General features: G+C 47.3%; 1 protein-coding gene and 1 long non-coding RNA gene across 5 annotated transcripts in view; both read right to left on the bottom strand.

Moving 5' to 3' along the window:
- Nucleotides 1-3,322: 3,322 nt before the first annotated feature.
- LOC132077696 (uncharacterized) lies at nucleotides 3,323-8,287 on the bottom strand. 2 transcript variants are annotated; one of them, XR_009419097.1, is made up of 4 exons: nucleotides 8,127-8,287; nucleotides 7,914-8,027; nucleotides 5,120-5,373; nucleotides 3,323-3,815 (listed from the first exon to the last, which is right to left on the bottom strand). It is a non-coding gene; the product is annotated as an uncharacterized LOC132077696 (long non-coding RNA). The 2 variants fall into 2 exon arrangements; XR_009419096.1 differs by lacking the exon at nucleotides 3,323-3,815 and having other exon boundaries at nucleotides 4,325-5,373.
- A 2,921-nt stretch (nucleotides 8,288-11,208) lies between these two features.
- The window catches only part of CCDC50 (coiled-coil domain containing 50), a 42,809-nt gene continuing 31,772 nt past the window's right edge, over nucleotides 11,209-22,245 (bottom strand). For 2 of the 3 annotated variants that reach the window (XM_059479698.1, XM_059479701.1), the window contains 6 exons: nucleotides 21,499-21,605; nucleotides 20,863-20,907; nucleotides 20,226-20,330; nucleotides 19,227-19,306; nucleotides 18,168-18,259; nucleotides 11,209-17,173 (listed from right to left, as the gene is read on the bottom strand). In XM_059479698.1, the coding sequence (XP_059335681.1) occupies nucleotides 17,154-17,173; nucleotides 18,168-18,259; nucleotides 19,227-19,306; nucleotides 20,226-20,330; nucleotides 20,863-20,907; nucleotides 21,499-21,605 (449 nt within the window). In that variant the 3' untranslated portion in view covers nucleotides 11,209-17,153. The remainder of the gene's footprint in view (nucleotides 17,174-18,167; nucleotides 18,260-19,226; nucleotides 19,307-20,225; nucleotides 20,331-20,862; nucleotides 20,908-21,498; nucleotides 21,606-22,245) is intronic. The other variant, XM_059479699.1, reaches the window with a different exon arrangement.

Genomic DNA, 22,245 nt, shown 5'->3' with positions numbered 1-22,245 from the left:
CCCTGGAGACTCCGTGTACACACCCACCAGTCCACACAGACACTGCCCCTGCAGGGTGCGTGACAAAGCCCCTCAACACAACAATCTGCAAAAGGAGACCCTGGCACTGCGGCCTGTGCTCAGGCAAGAGAGGCATCACAGTAAAATTCTGCAAATTTATTTCCTGGAGTCTGCCCTCCCTCTCCTTCTCCCTGTATAAAGTAAATTGGCTACTATTTTTTGGGGGGGGGTTGTTTGGGGGTTTTCCCCCTGAATCCCTGCTGTGATGTTATCAGCAACAGAAAGCAGTACAGAATAGAGGGGAGATATCTTTCTCTCAGAGCTGGAGAAAAAAAGCATTTCAAAGCTAATCCTAGACCAAAATTCATATCACTTGCTCCTTTCTACACCTTCCCCTCCGGCTGGGGACCTTGGCAGGACATCCAGGAGCCCCCGAAGTGCTGATAGGTACCACCAGCGGCTGATGGTGTTGTCAGGAGCCTGCCAGTACCTTCTGGGAACCAACTAATTAAATCTTGTATTAAATCAGTAGTTTCAATCTCACACCAGAAGCTAAGAGGGTGAGGAATTTATGGGACAAGTGTCTGTGCAGGTGTCAGAGGTGAAGGACAGTCACAGCTTTTGCAGGCCAGCCTTGCCGGTGTCCTGTGCTTCAGCTCTGAAACACCACAACAGGGTCTCTGCTCCCAGCAGTGCTATTTCAGAAGAAACTTTTGCTCTCCCACTCCCAAACAACTCCCATCACAGTGTGCCAAAGAGCTGAGACCATGCTCGTGCCTCCAGGTCTGCAGCTTCCTCAGGAACCTTAATTAGATGCACAATCAACCCCTCCTGCTTGAAACAAGTAACTCCTCAAGTTTTCAGTTTCCTAGAGGGAACAAGAAGGAAGAGTCCTGGGACAGAGACCATGGGCTCTGAGCAGAGAGGCCAGGCTGAAGGCTGAGGAGATCTGTCCCCAGCCACAGAGCAGAGCCTGCCTGCTCCTGCCTTGCCCCAGGAGCCACCAAAGACCTGGCTGGGTCAGCTCTGTCTCCTGCTGCTGTGAGCTTGCCAGTGTAAGAGGAGAGCATGTGTGATGGGATTAGTACAGAAAACCTGGGTTAAACCTGCCAAGAGACCTGTGTTCCACACTGAGGTTCAGGCAATCCTTTGAGCCAGCAGCCCTTGCAGTCCTGAAACATTAAATCATGAAAAATTCCCCCTAAGACACACCTTCACTTCTCCTTCTCCCACTGCTGCCTGTGGAGGTTTAATACCCAACTCAAATTCAGCTGCCTGGCTCTGGGGAGAATCAAATGTGCATTGCTTCCTTCCTGAGAGCAGAACATGAAAATCTATTTTCCTTCACAAGCACTACTGTGGTTTCTCCTGTTGAGCACCCAAGCAATGCCCAAGATGCCTCTGAAAAATTTCACTAAAGCTCACCTGTTGTAGGTTCAAAGGGTGGAGGAGCACTGACAGAGTTTCAGCTCAAACCACAGGAAGCCAGGAAGGGATAAAGGAATATCCCAAGAGAATTTCCACAGAGGAGAGTTCCTCCAGCTCCAACCAGCGCCTCCACAGTAGCTAGACAATAACTGTGTTTGACAGAGCAAAGCTGGTTTTACTGCACTTTAGGCGTCCTCTCTGGGGAGACCAGAGCTCCCCAGGGAGCTTTCATGCCCTTTCATACATATTTGGAAATAACATCCAGATCAACCCTTTCCAGCTGGATTTGTCTCCCCAGTTCAGGTTTAGGAGCTGTGCAGTCTGTAAGAACTGACACTGCTGCAGTCTGAGCTGCACGAGGAAATTCCAATTTAAAATGCAAAGTTTGCTTGCCATTTCCCTCAGTTCAGCCCAGGTTCCAGGAGTGCAGCTGGGGTAGACACCACCCAAGGCTGTTCCCTCTTCTGGCAGTGGCACCTCTCTGAAACTGCCCCTGTTTTCTGTAAGCCAGGACAGAGCTGCACAGAGCTGCTCCAGCCCTGTGGATGTCAGATAGACAACTCTATTAAACCCAAAGGACAATTGTCCTCCCTGTGTTTCAGATTGGTCTAAAACTGTGCTATAGGGGACAATTAATCTTCAGAATCAATGTTTTGTCAGGAGGCTACATTTCAGTTGTCTCAGGAATGGTGGTGCTGGGCTGGTAATGCCTGTCTGATGAGGCAGCCTCTGAATTGACTGCCCAAGAGAACACTTCTTATTAATAACTTTGTCACCGACCACAGGTCCTTTTTGTGACTTTGAGAAAACATGTTGGTTTATTTACTGTGTGAAAAACCTCACCCTGTCAGGAGTCAGAAGATTTGCTTGGAGTTTTCATTGCATTGTGAGACAGGGTGTATTTTAAATAAGATATTCCCTTTTCTCCAGGAAAACAAAGCAAACCCTCCAGTTTCTTCTAGAAAAAAACACGATAAAAATGCTCTTTTTTCTTTCCTTTGCATTTGTGGCCTTTCCCCCCATGCCCCACTCCACATTAATCCTGATTTCCCTGCATCCCCCTCTGATTATTTATCCATGCAGTTGTTTGCTGTCTGGCTGCTGTGTTTGGCCCCCAGGCTCTCTCCTTGCCACCATCCAGAGGGACACAGCTCTCAGAAGATCCTTGGAACCCTCATAAGCACCAACTCCATCCATGTGCTGAAGGTGAGGCTGCCCAGGACTGCCCATCCAGCCAGTGCTGGGCTTGGCTCCTACAGCCTGGACATGTCAGGGTTTAATCCAGTGACTCTGTCAGTGCCTGGGTCACTGCAGAGGCAGGACAGAGCCAGGGCTCCCTTCCTCCCAAGGGACACCAAGGCTCCCCCTTGCATCACCTCCCTTGCCCTGGGAGCTCAGCTCACCCAAGCCCTCAGAAGCAGCAGGGCTTGGAGAGCAGAGTGAGATCAGAGCAATCCTGTGTAGCCAGCACACTCTCCTGGCTCAGTGGAGACATGGCTCTGCATCTCGGAGTGCAGGCAGAGGAAAGCCCAGCGTTCCAGCCAGCCTCTCCTCTGTGGCTGCAGAATGCTGCTGTGCTCATGCACAGGGCGCTGCCTGGAGCGTGCCCGTGTCAATGCACTGACCTCCTAATTCATGCTTCTGAACCCCCAGATTTCCCCAGGAGAGCTCTGCTGGTGTGTTTCACACACCTTGCTTGGCACCAGGCTCCTCTCACTGGTACCCTCAACCTTGCCAACACTGAATTCCACTGAATGGAAGATGGCCCCAGATCTCCCATTTTCTGCCGCTTCTGTCCTTCCTGGGGAGGAATCCCCAGTGTTTCAGGAAATTTGGCTCTTCAGGAGCTACTTTTCACTAGCAGAGGGTTACTAATGAATTGAATTGCTTTAAGTCCCTGCATGTTCTTTATTTCCAGCTTACCCAGCTAAAGCTTATTTGATTTCAAAGATAATCCAATAAGCATCAGTTAATAAAATTAACTCTGCAAGGATTGGATTTCCCTCGTGCATAAAACAGATTAAGGGGCAGGCCAAAAGGGAAACAGAGCTGAAACTTCTCTTATAAAAAGGCATTTTTGTTAAATCCTGGACATTTTCCTTTGTGCAAGTGAAGGTTCAAAGGACTCCTGCCTGGCAGAAGGCCAGGCCAACACTGTCTGTGGGTGCATAAATCCCTCCCAGATGTTGAAACAGGCACTGCATGGGTTCTGAAGAACTCAGCCTGTCCAGGCTGGTCCTGCAGGCCCTGAGAAGCAGGAATGATGCTGCAGAAGTTACAAACAAGGCAGACCTGCCAGGTCCCACTCACTGTTACAGGTTCTGCTGTCCCCAGGTTCACTCTGAGCCCTGCCCAGCCCACCCAGGCTGGAGCACACCATGATTATCCTGAGGAAGGAAACAAATGGGAGAAACTCTCAGGAGCAGAATGGAATATGCAATATGATTCCAGGTGAGGACAGCAGTGTCCTGCAAGACCCGTAGCAGTGCTCCTCTGCATCCTGTAACATCTGTATTGCTGCTTGCATTACCTGATCACAGCTGGAAGAACTCATTAAGACCAAACTGAGCTTTCTATAAGCCCTGAAAACAAGGGTTTGGTAAAAGCTCTCTGCTGTCCAAATGTGCTCCTGAATGATTAGCACCAGATTAAGCTCTTTCACTTTTAAGCACAGAACCATTTTCCTACCACAGCCAGTGTAATTTGAGACAGTTAACTCCAAATGGCTGAAGGCAAAACCATCACAAGGACTCTCCTGGGCTGCTGCAGGATTTCCAGAGCAGGTTGGCTTCTGAGCACTGAAACAGGAGTAATCCCTTCAGTGACCCCAAATACATTCTCAGGCACAAAACAGACTTTGACACTTCAATTCACATATCATGAAAACACCATTTATGTCAAGAAAAAAAATAAAAAAGGAGCAAGATGCTTAGTTACAAGGAAATGCCATTTACCAGTAGTCTGGGCTTGCTGCAAGCCTGAGCTCAGTCCATGAAAAATTAAAGGCAACAGAGACCTCTAATGCATCACATATCAGGAGAACCATTAAATAATCAGTCAGCATCCAGTTTTATAGGCATTTTGGGCATAATTCAATCTCAATTCATTTTAGATCATTTCCTTAATGAAGTAATGCACTGGACATAAATATTTCAGTGCAACTCTCCAATGCTCTTTAAGTAGTAAGCAGCTTTCAGTAACACAGAACCCAATTAAGCTCTACAGGGTAAAAACTGACATACAAAAAAAGCTAAAGAAGGACTAGATGTAGGAATCTAGCTGCAGGAATAGTGATGTCCCCAAGTCCACAGGACTCTGGCATATAGATACAGCTGTGCTCCTGAAGAGCCATTAAAGATAAACAAAATCAGAACAGAAGAACAGTCTGGAGTTATAAAGATGCTATTCTACAGCTAGATTTCCTCTCCCTTACATGTGCACCTCAAGCAGTTTGAGGTAAGGATTGCTTTTCTGTTTCAGGTTTGCACAGCGCCAGCACAGTGGGATGGGTATTTTGAAGGGAATTTCCCAGTGGTGCTTTTCCTGCCTCCATGCTCAGCAAAAAGGGAATAGGTGAGTAATAAACAGGTTTCCTTCAGTGCTTTTTCCTGTCATTCACAGCAATAAGTGGTGGTTTTGCTACAGAACATCTCTCTTCCACAGGTTATGGTAAAACATTTGAAATACTTACTAGAAGGTTACTACAGCTGCCATGTCCCAGCCCATGACCCTCCTGCACTGCAGGACAGCCACTCCTGTCCCCTTTGGAGGGGAGGGGAGGCTGCCAGGCCAAGTTCTCAGACAGGGTGCTTGGCACATTGGTGCCCAGTACAGCTCTGCAGAGGTGCCACACATCCAAAGGTCCCTGCAGGCTTCAAAGCTGCAGCCACAGGCTTCTCTGGGACTCACACCACAGTATGATAAGAGTCTTCAAAGCAGAAAGCACTGCAAGTCCAAGAAAACCTTTTACTGCCTTTGAACCACAGGCTGAAGAATTTCACACCAAAAGTTACAACAAACACAGGGGAGGAGGTAAGTTGGGGAATTAATTTTAGCATGTAAGAGTCAGTTTTGAATCCTCTGAAGAATAAAACAAAACACTTCACAACAAAAGGAGAGAAAAGCTTAAATCCATCAGAAGGATGGGAAAGAGTCTTTCCAAGTGTGAAAAAGCCCATTCCCAGGAGAGCAAGCTGGGAAGGGCAGGTGATAAAAGGGAGGAGTCACTGGTGGAGACTGGCTCCCAGCTGGAGCTGGGTGCGAGTGCTTGTGTTATTTGTCAAGCAGAACTCCCTGTTCTTTGGGGACTTTTGCCTTCATGAAATACTTTAAAACTTGTCAAATTTTCTTTTTTCCCCCCAATAATGTCCTAGTAGCTGATGTGTTGTATTGGTGGTGAGCAGCATTCCTGTGGCTGCCACCCCAGCTCTGAGGTCATGGCATCCCAACTCACAGCTCATCACACTGTGAGCCTGCCCTGGGCCTGAGGCAGGAGCCCAGGGAAAGTTCTGCCCCTGATCTTCCCTGGATTGCACCCTGTGCTGGCAAAGGGGCTTCTATCGCTTCAATTCTGCTAACTTTTTAAGAGTTTTTGGGTGTTTGGCTTTGCCACATATTCAACAATATTAAAATCCCCATTTTCCTGCACAGTTTCTGCAATGAAATAAACAGAAGGTGTTCAATACTACAAATAAGAAAATTGCTTAAATACTGCCCTGCAAGCTCTCAATGCTTTAGGCGCCAATGGCTGCTACCACCCATGCTGCCAAATGATATATGTAAAACAAATTTAAAGGAACACGGGGCTCCAAAGACTGCTGGTCAGCCTGGAGAGGAACCCTCTGTGCTGTCAGCTCCCAGCTGCAGGGTGTGGACAGGCAGAGTGGCTGCCCAAAGCGAGCTCTGTCTGTGAGCAGCCTGCACAGCCCCGGGGGAACAACTGCCCCATCCAACAACAGCTGCTCAAGGGATGCTCAGCCCAGCACTGTTCCACTTCTGCGGCGTTCAAATGCCTTCATCCAACACAACCCCCTTGCACTTTTTTGTTTTACCCTGAGGACTTTGCAGGACCGAGTTTATTCCTCTCCCTGCACACCCCAAAATTGTGGGCTGCATTTCCCTGTGCCGCCCTGGTGTGATTAGGAGGCACATCTGTGGGAGGGGAGCCTATGAGGGAGAACACATCTGTGTGCTGGGGCTGTCAGCACCCAAAATCCCAGCCCCAGGGCGCACACACAGGTGTGTGTCCCTAAACCCACATACAGGTGAGGTGTCTGTCCCTGGGCGCAGGTGCAGCACTGCCTCCGCTGAGCTCCTGCCCGTCCTTTCCTTTCTGGCCACTAGAGAGAGCCCTGGGATAGAACTCGATGCTGCTGGAGCATCCCGGGCAAAAATAAAATAATCACTTAAAAGCACAATAAAGCATTTTTCCGCCTTCCTATTTTTTTTCCCCAAAATGGTTAAATTTTATGTTTATTAATCCAAATTGATTTTCAAGCTTTTATTTTTAATTAGCTCTTAATTTCTTAGGGGACAGCTGGATCAAACTGACAAATATCCCTTGTTAAGAAGATTTGGGAGAAAAAAAAAATCTCACGAGGAAGGACTGGACTGCACACCATGGCTGACACTAAAACCGAGTAAAGTTCACTTATGTGAGAAATGCCAAGGTTGTTAATGCACCCAGTAAGTGTGGGGTAGAGGTATCAAAGAATTTCCCTGCGAGTTTGGGAGTGCAGAGGTATCAGTGTGAGCTCTGGTGGAGTTCTATCTGAAGGGAAAATCGGGGTTTTTTGCCACACAATATTTGGATATTTGCCTTGCTGCCAGGCTAGGTTGGAATGCTGCAGCCCTGAGCTCTGCTCACACAGCTCCCACTTTGGGACTGACTCAAAGCCTGCACAGAGCAATGCTCTGCACACCTCGAGGTGATCAGCACTGTCTTCAGCGTGGGCTCTGGGGAACCAAGGAATACAATTTAAGGAATAAAGCCTCCAGCTTCTTGCCTGGCTTTGTACTGCTTTCATAAACAGTCCAGTAACCCACTAAAATAGTGACCGCACTTAAATTTGTTGTTGTTTTATTTCTGCTAGAACTGCCAACACTTTTAGGTTTAGATTTAAAACTTTTAAGTTTTAGATTTTTAGGTTTAGTAGCTCATTTTGAGTGTTTTCTGTTCAAAATTCAGGTGGGCTGGACTGGGTCACAAGGTTTGGCCATCCATATGGTGACATTTTGCCTTGGTCCTGGGGACTTTCTCTCCTTCTCTCCCAGGGGACATGTGCTCTATTTGCACAGCTGAACTGCATGAAATTAGGAGAATATATAGAGAAACAAAAGTTTTCAGCTGAGCACAAAGTGACTTCTAAATTACAGCTGGTGCTGGGGTCCTGTCAAGCAGGACATCCTGACTTCAAGCAGACGTCTTCCCAAGCCCAGCTACCACTGTGTCCCACAGAAAGGCAAACCACCCCCTCTTGGCTTACCTGCTTCCAACAGGAGCCTCTCCTATCAGCCTGGGCCCACAGCAGTCTGGTATTTTCAGAAAACAGAAAACAGCAGGGCCAACAGGGTCAGCTTTGGCTGGCTGTTCCAGCATCCTTGTGGATGAGACAAGCTGGCATTAATGAGCACATTTGCACAGCTGGTTTAATCCTGGCATCAGGAGAGCTGCCTTAGCTCCCCAGGGGAGAAGGTACCTGCAGAACCTGGCTTTCTGTTGCTGTTAGGCCATTCCAGTTTTCTCCAGCAGACACAGACCTGCCCGCCCCAGAGGCCTGCCCTGCTGCTCCTGGTCCCTGTTATCCCCTGGGGATGCTAACAGGACACAGCTGCTGTCAGATGTGCAGTCAGGGCCACCCTGGAGCAGCTGTGGGTCATCTCTGTCTCAGGTGTGCAGCAATGCATTCCTCTGCTCCTGTGGGATGCTCTGCACTGACTCTTGCAGGTTCCCTGTGGCAGCAGTGGCAGTCCTGTCTGTGCACAGGACTCACAGCCTGAGGCTGGGGACTTTTCCAGCAGGACAGTGTGTCTAGGAGCCTGGAAAAGTCACTTGGAAACCCTTGTTCTTGGTGCCTCCCTTTGCCTTTGGAGGAGAGGGCAGTGCAGGGAGCCCCTTCCTCCAGACCTGCCTGATGGGAGGGATCCTCCAGGACATTAACAGGCACTTCAGGCTGGCCTTCAGTGCTTCATCAGTTGTGAGCAATTAACAATTAAATAAAAATACACAGGTGAGGGGCTTGGGTGATGTTTATGTGTCCCTTGGCAGGCTGAGCAGAACCTTTTGGGATAATGTGCCGTGTGGCCAGTAACTGGGGGCCAGTGCCAGTGTGGGAATAAACATTGAGTACATCTCATCCTCTCCCCAAACTCCACCTCCCATTAGCAAACCTCCTACTGCTGTACCAGCACCTGCTAAAGCTTCTTTGCAGTTTGGCTGGGACAAAGCTCACAGACAGTCCCCATGCACATACATGGCCATGTCATCACCCTCTGGACACTGTCTGACCTAGGGAGGATGAAGAGGGGAGGAAGGCAGCACTGTAGAGCACTCTCGGGTGAGAACCTGTCCCAGCTCCAAGCTCAGCCCAGGAAAGGGGATGCTGGTGCACTTCTCCTCACCTGGGTATGAACCCCAGCAGGGAGACACACACACGCTCCTCTGGCTCACAACTGAACCCTGCGTATGTCAGCCATGTTTGCAGTAAAACAGAAACCATTCAAGTCCAAAATAGCCAGGAAAAGCCTGTCCTGTGACGTGGCAGATGCTGTAGACACATCAATAGGAATCATGTGTATCATGGCCTGGAGACCTCAGTGCCAGCCAGGGGCTGGCCTGGGCTGGCCTCAGGTGGCCACAAAGTGAGTCCCTGGTGTTGGGATCTGTCGGGGGGGAAAGGGCAGGGTGGGAGCTATTACTCAGCAAAAGCAGTGCCAGGGGAAAGGAGACTTTGTGAAAACTGGTGTCGTACTCAGAGCTGCCACTCACCAGCAACAACATGAAATAGGAGCAGGTTTTGGCAGAGCTGTTTGGGTGCTTGTCTGGGGCTCTCTGGGGTCAGGGAAGCACTGACATTCAACAAATACCCAGCTGCCAGACACAAGTTCTGTGCTTGTTTTAAACTTGGTTTGCAGCCTGATCCCAGGTCTCATTTAGTAAATCTAATTTTTGCCATTAACTGTGACAGGAATTCTGGCCAGAGTGATTCAGGATTGACTCAGGGCACTGTTCAAGGATCACTAAAGGAATCAGAGTGATGGACACGTGGACCTCAGAGCTGAGATAACTGGTGCCAGGAGCTATCACTTGTGTGCTAGCAGGATGGTGCAAAGAATGTAGGGATTAGCTTTGCTCAATACTGAAATTGAGAAGGAACAGTTTCAGGAATAAAGCAGGGTTTCACATGGCAGAGGGGATGTTCTCCACTTCCAGCCACGTTGTAACCCACCAGGTCTCTGGAAAATGAACTGGGAACAGTGCATACCTCCCATGTGTACTACAGCAAGTCATTTGTGCCTCAGATACCTCACCTGGCTTAAGTTCTGCATCTCTGCAGCTGTGATTTGCCTGCTGAACAAAAGGAGCACGGGTTCCAGGTAGGGAACCCCTACTAGCATGGAGTTGGGTGGGAAATGAGGACCTGGACACGCACACAGACAGGAGACTGCAGCTCCCACCTTGCAGGGCAGTGTGAAGCAGCCAAAGGGGCAGTCAGGCTGGGGGGCACCCAACAATGCTGACTTTCAGCAATCTCCACTGGCTTAACTTTTTTCACAGCTGGAGGATACATGGGAAGCCTTGATCCATCCCCAGTGGCACACTGGATCCACCCACCATGGCACACCCACAGCCTGGGAGCTGCATGCAACTTGAAAACTCAGAAACCAAAGTTTTCTGGTACAGAAAAAAAGTCCCCAGGGGCTCTTCAGTGTTCTTTTCGTGGTCCCCACACCCAGTTCCATGTGCACATCACTGCACCAGGTGGAAGATGTTTCTCAGGGCTCCAGCTGGCCCTGCTCCCACCACAGCCTAGTGCTTCAACAAGTGCCAAGGCTGGCATGAAAGAAGCCTTTCAGAGAAAACAGGCTGACCCAGCCACTGCAGACAAAAGGCTGCAATAGGTTGTAAGTTGGCACAGCTCTTGGCACTCCCAAGAGCCTTGTTTTTACAACCAGGGTCTTCCCCTGGCAGCCATGTGTGTTTTGCTGACTCCTCCTTCCACTCACTGGTAATGCCCAAGGGACTCTGAGATGCAGCTGGTGGAAGGTAAAGATGACATCGAGGCACTTGGAAGCACTGGGCTGGTGCTGTGACACAGATCCAGCCCCAAAGTGAACTCTGTTGGAGTCAGAGCACTCACTTGTGCAGTCCAAGGCCCTGGCCCATAGAGGGAAAGCCCTGTGCTGGGGTGCCAAAGGGCTCCCCGCTCCCCTGTGCAATGCTTATTCTTGGCAAGCAGACACAAATGAGTAAATGAGAATTTAAGAAATGTTTACATTCCAGATGCAAGATCCAGAATTTATATTGTGTGACCTCCTCTCCATTCCAGAATGCTCAGTCACAAACTGAGTTTGTGGGATCAGGTCTGCTCATGTTTGAGCTGCATGTGGCTGCATCCTCAGCTGGTGCCTTTGAAGACAGCAGTCAGTCCCAGGGCATTTGCCATTCCTCCTTCTTACATTCAGTCCCACCACTGTAGGTATGTGTTGTTTGAGGGAATCTCCAAGCAGGCTTTTTGCAAACTTAAAAGTTATGTTAATGGAATAAGAAAGAGCATCCTATCCTTGCAAATAATCATACTGCTTTATTTTTCAGTATCACAGTCTCAGGAAATGAAACAGTCCAGATCTTTTCCAAGATATTACATAGCCTTTTTTCCATCTGTCTGTCAACAAAATAATCAAATTAAATACAAATTTGTTTGTTTGCTACATCTATTACAGTGGAAGAACATAATTGTTGGTAGAAGCAGCTAGGTTCCAGGAATAAAGGGTGGAACAAGGTCTTATTTTCCCCTGCTTCTGTGTAACCCACTCAGGTTTCCAGAAAAGCACAGAGGGACAGAAGGAATTGGTGAATAACAAAATACAGCAATTTATTGAACAAAATGGGGCAAGGCAATGTTCCCTTTACATTCTATGACAATTCAGGAGTATGAAGCAAAACATGCTATACACACACATACAGACATGATACTTTGGTTAAATGTCATTCAGAAGTTCTATGCCAAACCTGGTAAATTATAGAGTGAACAGTCAAAATAAAACCAAGAATAGGCTTGCATAGACAGATTATTGTCAGTGTGCAATTCATATTTAAGGATTAGCTGTTACAATACAGGATACACTTGCAGCTCTGAGGAATTTAAGCCTTCTGACTAATCCACCTCATTGCATGGCTAATATTTAGATTCAACAGGCTGAAAGTTTACCCTGAAGAGCTAAATGAGACAACTGCAGTTATTTATCTGAGGCAATTAACTATATTGCAGTGCACAGATGCAGCTGGAGACAGACCATGGAGTCTACTCAGAGTGAACACTGATACAGTGGAACTTGTTTCCCATGAAGTAGAAAATACTCATTTGTGTGTGCCACTGTCCTCTCTGGGAGTCTCCTGAAGAGCCCAAACTGCCCAGCTGAGCCTTACCCTGTGCTACTGATGGGGAGGAGGTGGCTGGTAGTATCTCCAGCCCAGGAACAGAGGCTTGGGCAGCTCCTGAACACGATATCCATGTCCCACTGCCAGTCCTGGGCAGGGCAGTCCAAGTGGCACCTGTGTGCAGCACAGCCAGTCCCTCCCCAGCAGTGCTGCACAGCCACAGATGTGCTGGAGTGCAGCAAACTGGAATCTCTGCAGGTTTGTGCCTGTCCTCTGCAACAAAAAGAGGACAAGCTACACCCATGGTGTGCTCCATGCAAGGGATATGTCCCATTCCCACCTCCCAAAGCAGCTGCAAAACCAGGCCCTGAACACCTTGGGAGAGTGGGGCAAACCCAAGTGTGCACTGGCTGGGGACAGATAAAGAGCAAAGCTCAGCCACCACCACCCTGCTGGGCATTCCTGCCTGGCACAGGGCAGCCCTGAGCCCAGGCATCCACCAGGCAGTGGTGGAAGCTGTGCCCCAGTTCCTGCTGCATCCCACACAGCCCTGCAGTGCCAGTGCTGCCAGGAGGGACAGCAGGAGCCACCTGCAAACACAGGAGATTGCTCTCTGAAGGAAACAGTGAGTTTCATGGACTGGCTGTGCTCAGTTACAAGAGTGTAAACTAAGTAGGGGAATCCTCACACTGTCTCCAAGTGCTCCCCTTTATACATATATAAATTAGCAATCCACAGTTAGTTTGCATACAGGATAATATGAATTAAAATAAAAACCTTGATAATAAAAATATATAATATACACATTGATGAACAGCAATAAACTGAATGAAAACACTAGAATGTAACAGTGGCTGTAATTTGGCACAAAATAAACAAACAGACATCTAGCACTGTAAAAATAATAACCTATTTTTTTCCATAAGTAGAGAATGTTATCAATCCTGATTCAAATCCTGATAGATGGGAATGCAGAGATATAAAAATACTGTACATACAAGATCCCTTTTATAGAGAGAGAAGCAGACTGCAGCATCTGTAACTTCTATCCTTCTTCCCCAAGAGGAGAAATTCAATGATGAGAATTCATCTATCCCTTAACAGCTGATATTTCCTCACCCCACCAAGTTCAAACTCATGAAGTTCTTTAAAAAAAGATGAAATCAACCTGTTGGATCTATCCCTGTGACGAGAACTGCTTCTTGCTGCAGGAATCTGCACAGTCCCCATTAAGACAGAGTTTCACAGCAAGGTGACTCAGGTCAGCCTGCTGAAGACATCGAGCATCCCTGCGCGTAAGGCACGATCCCGCCAGGTCACCGACCTCTCTTCTGCAGACCATTGTGCTTTGGACAGAGGTGAGGAGGTGGGGAGAACTCTTGCTGCTGAGATGAGCTTGCTAGGAAGGTCAGGAAGTGCCAGGATTTCAAGGAGGTGAATTTTCCACGTGGTGCTGGATGCCTTGTTAATGCACAGAGTCAGAAAGGGATGCAGGACCCAAGCAACCTGGGCAGGGCTCCCAGCAAGGGCTCCAACATGCTACTAAATCCAGAGCAAACCCATAGGCAAAGCTACTGAAACTTGGCAAGAGTAAACAAGTAAAAAAACCAAGGTACATAAACATTTTTCTGTCATAGAAAAGAAATATTGCTGAGTGGTTTTTTAAAGGTTAAGTTTCATTGTGCCGCTTTCCCGGAACACACGTCCAAGGTGCTGATTTTGCATCTCACCTACACAAGCTGCATCTTCTTGATTCTCAGCAGAACTGTGGCTGCTGACCCCAAGGAAAGTGGCTCTTTGTTCATCCATAATCTCAGCTCTTGTTGACTTCAGTGGGACCATGGAAACCCTTTCCAAAAGTGGTCACTAAAGATGCAAGTCCCGTTGCAACCTCTGCCTCAGGAGGTCTCTAACCTGCATGGCTGCATGAGGACCCCAACCTGCATGAGATGAACAACTTATCCCATTCATTGCCTGCTTTCCTCAGCTGCCATTCCTAGCATTTCTCTCCCTTTTCTAGCAATGCCTTAGGAACTCCCTTTTCACAAGGACTATGGAGTTATAAAACAGGAGAAACACAAGGAACAGCAAATGAATAAAGGCAGGCAGAAAGAAAAAAGAATGAGGGCTAAGGGAGGATACAGAGCAAAACAGCCCATAAAGCATTCAGCACTCCTCAAAGGCATCCAGAAGGCAGCAATTGCTCCTGGGATCCTTCTCTTGGTGTCTTGGCCAGAGAGCTTGACTGGCCACTAAGGAGAGTTTACAGCTCCACAGAGGAGGCACAGAGGTGTTCTTCAGACTACCCAGCTTCCAAACTAAATTTATCAGAGTTTTCCCTCACATTTCTACTCACTACCATTGACATCAACAACTTGGATACTCCCAAGCATCCCTCCTGAATTAATAGGTTCTTCAAATGTCACAGAGCTCATGACTTCTCTGACTAGGTTAAGACAAAAGCTACACCAGCCAACTGCAGTGCAAGAAAGTCCATCACAGCCAGATACAGAGCCCATGGAGGGCTGAATTCCTAGCTGGTGATTTCCCCATGCCTTCTGCAGAGAATCACCAGTTTTCTGCAAGCAAGTACAAAGCTCAACCTCTTTCTGATTTGGCAGGACTTTTCTCCATCCAGTTTTCACAAGTGAACCAGGTGGTACAAGCAGCAGTGCCTGGACTAGGGTGTTTGTAGGAAGTATTAATTCTTACAAACCCACCAGGCATCCATTTCACAACAGTAATTACTCTGATGGCAATGAAAGAAAAAAGCCCACAGGAAAAAAAATTACATTTTCAGCAGTAGAAATTTTGACTGTTACATTAAATACAAAAATAAATCCATACAAAATAAAACCTTGGTAGATGAGGTTGCCACACTGGGCCAAGTTATCAAATAAAAAAGAAAAAAAATAGCATCTATGTTGTTTTTTTTCTGAATCCTTTTAAAGAACATGAACACTTCTGAATGGACAGAGACAGAATGAGAAGTGGGAAGAAGGCAAGGACAGTAAAATCCAGCTGCTGACTGGGATATTTCCTGAGAAGCAGCAGCAAGCAAGACCTTGCAAGTCACTTAGGAGCCCATGCAGGCAGATGAGCCACAGTGTGGAAGCAAGGGATGCAGGTAACAGGATTCTGCCCATACACAAAGTCCTACATGGCAAGGTTTTAGGTTAGGGTACCCCTGGAGCAGGGATCCATTGGGGTTATGTGGTTCTTCACAGGTACTGAACTGCTGCCAATGGGCCAGTGGGAGTAGGAGATGGAAGTCTGAGTTACTGGTCAAGGCAAGACATGGCCTTGTTATGTGGTATTAAACCTGCCCTGCAACTTATGTGAAAAAGGAGTTGCCCTGTCTTCCCAGTGATTTGGCCCAGTAATTATCCTGACCAAGAACAGCCAAGGTTAAAGTCTTACAGCTGCCTTGGGGCATGAACTGTGCACTAGAGGAACAGCAGCCAGCCATGCTCTCTTCCTATTTCCTAGAGGTGCTCCCTCCCCACAAAGCTCCAGAGAGCTGCCAAGGCCCCTTTCCCAGGCAGATCAGTGGTGAGGACAAGTTTCCTGCCTTAGACACAGGGGTCTCCCCTCCTCTGCAGAGGCAGAGCCAGAACTGCAGTTGCCAGAGACAACAGAGAGTGGCGAGACAGACTTGGTGCTGGCACTAAGGCTGGGCTGCAGGGGCAAGGCAGCCAAGCTCTCTGCCATGAACTGGGCTGGCCCATGGATAACCAGCCTGCCCTGGCTGAATACACCCTAAGACAGTGTCCAAATGTTCAGCTTTCTAGTTTAAAAATACACCTGAAAATAATGGCAAAAAAATTATTTAAAAGACTAAAGAATTTAAATGAGAGGCGGCCAGGGGGAAAGGCTACTTTTTGTGCAAGAGAAAAATTGTTTTCAAAGAGTGGAGGGAAAACAAGCCAGGACAGAATCACTGCATGGGAAAATATATACAGACAGCAAACCTGCAGACCCTGCTGTGCCCTAGACAGCAATGATTTTTTTTATTCCTGACTGGAGCTGGATGGAGCAGTGGAGAGGAAAAGCAGTCAGCACAGACATTGTGTGGACTGATCAGCACTCTGTGTCTGGCTCAGGTTGCCTGTAACTGTAGATTTTGATGCTCAATGCCCATATGGCCCTCTCTCCAGCAGCCCCATGTTTACAAGACATATCCAAGTTCAGAAACAAGTTACTCTACTCAAGTGCATCAGCAACTGAGCTAAGAGTTACATGAGATCTGACTTGGCTTTAATGAAATTCCTTGGCTTTTACCACACTGAAGCTCAAAGCACGTGACCACAGAGGTCCCTTCAGACACACAGATCTGTTTGTATGAGTTTTCCCAAACCACAGTTCACAGCTTCTTGAACTCCCTGGCAAATCCTAAGTCATGCACGCAAGGTCTAACTTCAGTTGGAATTGTATTTCCTTTTAACTGTTCTATCCTATATCCTAGAGCTAAATGCCTATATACACTCTATTCAGAATGTTGGAAACCCTAGAAAGAAATACAGCAGTTTAAAAAATCTGTTTCATAGGCTATTTCTGCCTCACCAGTCTCAGGGTTTGGCTTTTGCTGGTATATGTTTGACAAGGCTCTCTCCTTCCTGCAAGCTCATATGACTGTCAGGTTGGCTCAGCTGTCCTATCCAACACAGGAAGAAACCCAATTCCTCTTATAGCTCTCTTTGCTAAGTTATCCTCATGTAAAAAGGACTTGTACTTCTGATGTTCTGCTGCATTGCCATAACCCAACTCATTTCTTTTCAATTTTCCTCCATTGTACATGCATCTCAATTTGTCCTATTCATCAGAGCTCCAGCCAAACTTAAAAATAAAAAGAAAGCCTCAAAAGAATGTATGAGGGAGCTGTTGAGCCAGCTGGTTGATTGGCACAGCTCAGTGGCAGCTAGATTATACTGCACTGCTCAAGTCATCACAGATGAGTAAGAAATTGAAACAAACAATTTTCCTTAATATGACAAGACTTAAAGAGATGATCCTGGGAGTGGAGGGTGGGCGTCCCATCAGGTCAGGGATGAAGAAGAAAGTTGCCTGGCAATTCCAGTAATGTTTGCTACAGAAGAGTCAGTACCAAAGCAAAGGCTAGCACAGTTTACTGCTTCCTACGGGAACCTGGAAAACAAAACACAAAGGAAACAGTCTGTGAGACTAAATCCTGGTGAAAAAATTATTGCCTGCAGACATATTTTACCTGGCCTGCCCTACTGTCCATCTGTCTGACTTCTAGGGTACTAGTCAAGTCAAAGGCCAAAATGGGAGCTATATGTTACATGACTGAAGCAAAGGAAGGACAGATCCACGAGACAGGCAGACATGTGCTTTTCTTCTAGGGTGAGAATGGTGCTGCAGTCCCATTGCACAGTCTCACTAAAGCAAACACACCCTATAAAGTGCCATCAACTTTCCAGCTTGCTTGATGAAGACACAACCCAAGTTTCCAAACTAAATTTTGGAAAGGAAAGCCTCCACATTTAAGTCTCACTAGTGGAGTTGGAAGAAATCTGACACTGAGTTAGACTCAGGCTGCCCCCTTCCTTCCCCAGAGGCTCTACAGATAACTCAGACAATGGGCATTCAGATTTAAAACAACTGCAGGGGCAACCCTATCCACACTGCTCTGTGCCAAGTGATTTCAGGAAACAAACCAACAAAGCAGTGCTGAGGTGCTACAGGAATAAAACTAGCCTGCTCTCAGGACAAGTTTCTGTCTGATCATCCCATCTGCTCACCAGACAGGTGAGGTTCTGTCTTGTATTGGATTGTTTGAGAACAGTGAGTCACCTAAAATCCATCATAATGTTGTCTTTGTGACACTTCTTGGTCATTTGCTACCTAGATTTACAGTCATTCATCATTAAGAGATCAGAGAAGACATATAGACAGCACCTTGACAAATTCCAGGCAAACCAATTCAGTTTTTCAGTCTCACAGCCTGCAACATGCTCAGCAAGTCCAACCAAAACACTGCCCAGCATCATCTGCCTGCTGGGGCATTATTCCCCTTTCTTTATTTGCATCACTTCCCATCACTGTCCCCTGCAGGCTCCTTGTGTGAGGAAGAGAGCTGACAACAACCCAAGTGCTGGGCAGCCCTGGCAGACCCTACCTTTAGGAGAGTGCTCAGGTCTGGGGTGGTGGCGCAAGGGGCTGGGCTGGCTCGTGTAATACCGAGAGTGTTCATCGAGGAGAGGCTGTGACCTGCCAAGAACAGTGTCAAAGGAGTGTTGGGAAATAACTCAAAGTCACAACAGTGCAGCAAGAGCAACATCTCAGCTGTCTGGCCTGTTACTGTCAGTTTGATGCAAACCTTGCCTGGCCCAGACCTTCCACCTGCAGAACAGCTCCTCACTGCTTCTGCAGTGAGAAAAGCAGAGTATGTGCTGCTTGCCATGGACCTTTCATTTAATAATGGTTTCAGCTATCAGGAAATAGTTTCCATTATGAAGTTTATTGCAAACTTTACTCAAAAGGGCAGTGTTTTAAAGTGGTTAATGCTTGCAGTTTTACCCCCAGAGTATTTTAATATGATCTCTCTCAATCTCCACCTGCAGCTCCATTTGTTGTTTCTTTTGCAAGTTCAACAAGAATTTCTAGGTTCGTTTCTGGAATGGAAATCAAAGCCACTTTCAGCGTTTAGTACCTCATGAAGAGCATTAAGCCAGAGTATCAAGGGATTCAAAAGCAGCACTGGGCTACAGCATATTCCCAGTTTGGGATGAGACACCCCAAAGCACAGTGCTCTTGCTTGCAGGGTGGTGTTCAAATGCAGCAATGGGAGCTGTGCACAGGGCTCAACTGGGAGCAAGGACCAAGGGAGCAGCTGTGCAAATGCATGGTGATTACGCCTTCCTGCCCAGAGATGACATTTAGTTTCACATCCCCAGAAGCTGTTTAACCCTCTCAATGTTTCTCTGCCATTTAACAAATGTCACTGCACAAGCTCATCAATCTCTGTCAGCACTGGGCACAGGGACCAAGATGGACAAGTGCCACGAGCACAGTGAGTGACGCACGTCACCAACACCTCATGAGCTCCGTGCCCCTTATCGCCCTGCTCTCCACTGAGTGCCCTCTGGGGTGGGTCAGGTTGGTGATCCCACACCTCCTCCCTAGGACTCAGCTTCCCAGCTGTACTCCCCATTCTTGCCAGCCAGTTCAAGCTCACCTTGAAGGCCTGTCACTTCTGTGTCGCTGAGTTTCAGGCCCTTCTCTTGGCCTTGAGCGCGTGGACTCACTTGCATCAGGCTGATGGGAAGAAGGGAAATCAGCTCGTCTGTGTGCCTTGCTAGGCACCAGCCAGGACACTGGGACTGCCACAAATCCACACAGCCCTTTTGTTCTTGGTTTACACACAAAATTAACTACAGCTAGACATGCAAATGGCAATGAGCATCAGGACTCATTTTCAGTAAAAATCCAGCCTTGCCAAGCCAAACTCAATTTCTGTGCTAAAACGTGACAGCAGTAAGGGACAGTTCTGAAGCTGGGCTGAACACAGTCTGGGTGTAGTGATAGTGCACAAGGCTGGGCTGAGCAGGAAGGACCAGCTGCAGACAGCTGTGTTCCTGCAACCATTGAAACTCAGGAAGGAGGCTGAAAACACCAGAGCTACCTCCATCTGGCCCCAAGATTAACACCACATCCCCTTTAGCACCTCACCAGTGCTGACCATAAAATTTGTTTCCTATCCCCTTCCATCCTGGCCAGCCAAGTCTCTCTGGTGTTACTCCTACCACAACCAGGCATGATAAACTCAGAACTTTCATTATACAGCCAGTTATGAGGCAGAGTGACAACTGAAGCAGCTGCATTGCCCTTACACAAACAGAACCAACTACTGCTTTTAAAGCCACAGTCAGGATTTCAGCAAAGGAAAGGTCCTGCACCAGGGACTGACAGTGCTTCTGGGAGGCCACAGGGTGCTGTGACATCCAGTGCCATCCTCCAAGGCCAGAGCCCCAAGGACTACTTTGCTTGAGGCTGAAGCCAAAAGCATCTAAGCAAGGAGGTGGCTCCAAAAGGCTTGGGAAGCAGCTGAGTAACAGACAGCAAGACCCTTCAGACGCATCACCACCTTTTGCTCCCACCATACACTCACCTCCCTCTGAAAATAGGAAAAATGTTATAGCACCTTATCTGTGGTGCCTCCTGAAGCCTGCCATACCTTCCAATCTTGATCATGCCTCCTCCTTTCAAAGGAAGACTTTTCTCTTTCTTTCTCTTTTCTTAAAGCCTTTTTCTCCTCAGCCATCAAGAGACGAGCAATTTCCTAGAAAGGAAACACAGGCTCTGTCAGACAATTTTACTGCTCTTGTGGGTTTGAATAACTCAAAACTTTCCCATGGACAGCTGCTGAATGGGAAGGGTACAAATCCAGGATTTCATCCATCTGTGATCAGAAATCAAGGGACAGGGCAAAATTAAGACTGGCAGCATGCAGCATGTCCAATAGCTGATTTACCAGAACTGCATTTGCAGAACATTTCTGCCCTCTATCCCTTCTCCTTAAGGGGGTCAGTGGTTCTTCTCACAGCATCTTGGATAGTCCCCCTTGGGTTTTAGTTACAAGAAATGCTCTTACAGAACCATGAACTTCCTGCCTTTGTCATGGTTGCAACAGGCAGTGCAACTCTCTGCTTGGCCAGTCCATACACAAAACCCATCTGGGAGAAATTCCCACTAGAGCCTCAGGCTTTCCCTACAAGGAAAGAAATTAACAGCTAGAGGGTCAGAGAAAACAAGGGCTGTTTAGCAGCTTCTGCAAGTAAAGGAATTCTACAAGTATTTGACTTGTTTCTCACCTCATCTTGGGCTACTTGAGCTGCCTTCTGATCTGCTTCATTAGCCTGGAGGGAGGGAAAAAGGTGGGGAAGGAAAATCAGAGACAAAAAATTACCATCTCTGAATTAATCATACTCATCAACCTACTGGGCAGGGCAAGTATGTGCCCATACAAATACACCATCATCCTCTGCAAATACACTTAGCTACCCCCATACTTACCTCATAACCCAACTCCAATCTGCCATTTCAACTTTTCAGCTGAATTTTGCCCTCATGTATCTGCCTGACCACACCACAATGCATTTCCCACTCAGCTGCCTTCTCTCTCAAAGACAGGCAACGGCCTGTCTCCTTGTGAGCTGCTTACACTGACTACATGCCATCTTCATCTGCCTGGAAACATCCATTTAATATCACTTTGCTTCAGCACTTTAATTTTGGGGTGCTTATTTCAAAAAATAAGGCTTATTAGTTGGAAGCCAGCTGTCACTCCATATTTGTGTGTATGGAAGACAAAGGTAATTAGCAGAAGGCACAGGAGCAAGACCTTAGGTCTTATAGTCACTCTTATACATTAAAGGTTTACAAAGCAAAGTTGTCTGTGCTGGTTGCCTTAGTTCCTTTGAGTTGAGCAATGCACCCTCTCTACTTACCAGGAGCTCTTCCTCCTGCAGCTTCCGAGCAATCTCTGCATCAGACAGCTCCTGTTCCATCCGGGGGGCATCATACAGGCCTTGTGTCCTCCCCCTCAAATTAGTGCCTGCAGAATTGAGAGAAAACAATCAACTCAACCATTCTCCACATCCTTTGGGAAGGAGATCCCCACCATCACCTCAGCCACCTGCAAACCCCCCATTCAAGAGAACCAGAGATCATTACAGTGTACCTCCTACACCCTGTCTCAGACAACAAATGCAACTCCAGGGCAGAACAGGCCATGTCCCTTAAAGCACCATGTCCCTATGGTGACAGCAGTGCTAGCAAAGGAATTATAACTTGTCACTCTCTGCATTGATACAGATACAGTGGCAAAACTGGGCAGCAGAGAGCAGCCCAACATTTGATATGAGCACAGCAAAGTCTGAACACACTGCTGAAGCAGCATGGGCTCCAAGGGTTACCCAGGACAGGCTGACATGAGTTTTCAGACAATTTCTTCCTTGGCATGACCAACGAATTTTAAAATTCAATGAGAAAACAGAAAAGTAAGCATTTTTAAAGTTCACATAATGTTCAGTCTTGTTTTAAGTATAGAGTTCTGTTATTTCAAAGCTAAACCTTCCATTTCTCTAAGGAAAGTGTTTGTATTATGAGGAAGAAGAATAACTGTCCCAGTGTCTTTAAAAGTAGAATGATGGGTCTGGATCTTTAAAGCCAAGAGCTTGTTGAGCAAGAACTAC

This window comes from Ammospiza nelsoni, chromosome 10, assembly GCF_027579445.1.
Source record: "Ammospiza nelsoni isolate bAmmNel1 chromosome 10, bAmmNel1.pri, whole genome shotgun sequence".
Classification (NCBI taxonomy): Eukaryota; Metazoa; Chordata; class Aves; order Passeriformes; family Passerellidae; genus Ammospiza; species Ammospiza nelsoni.
Note: the sequence above shows the minus strand (reverse complement) of the source record. Positions and strands in the feature narration are given on the sequence as shown.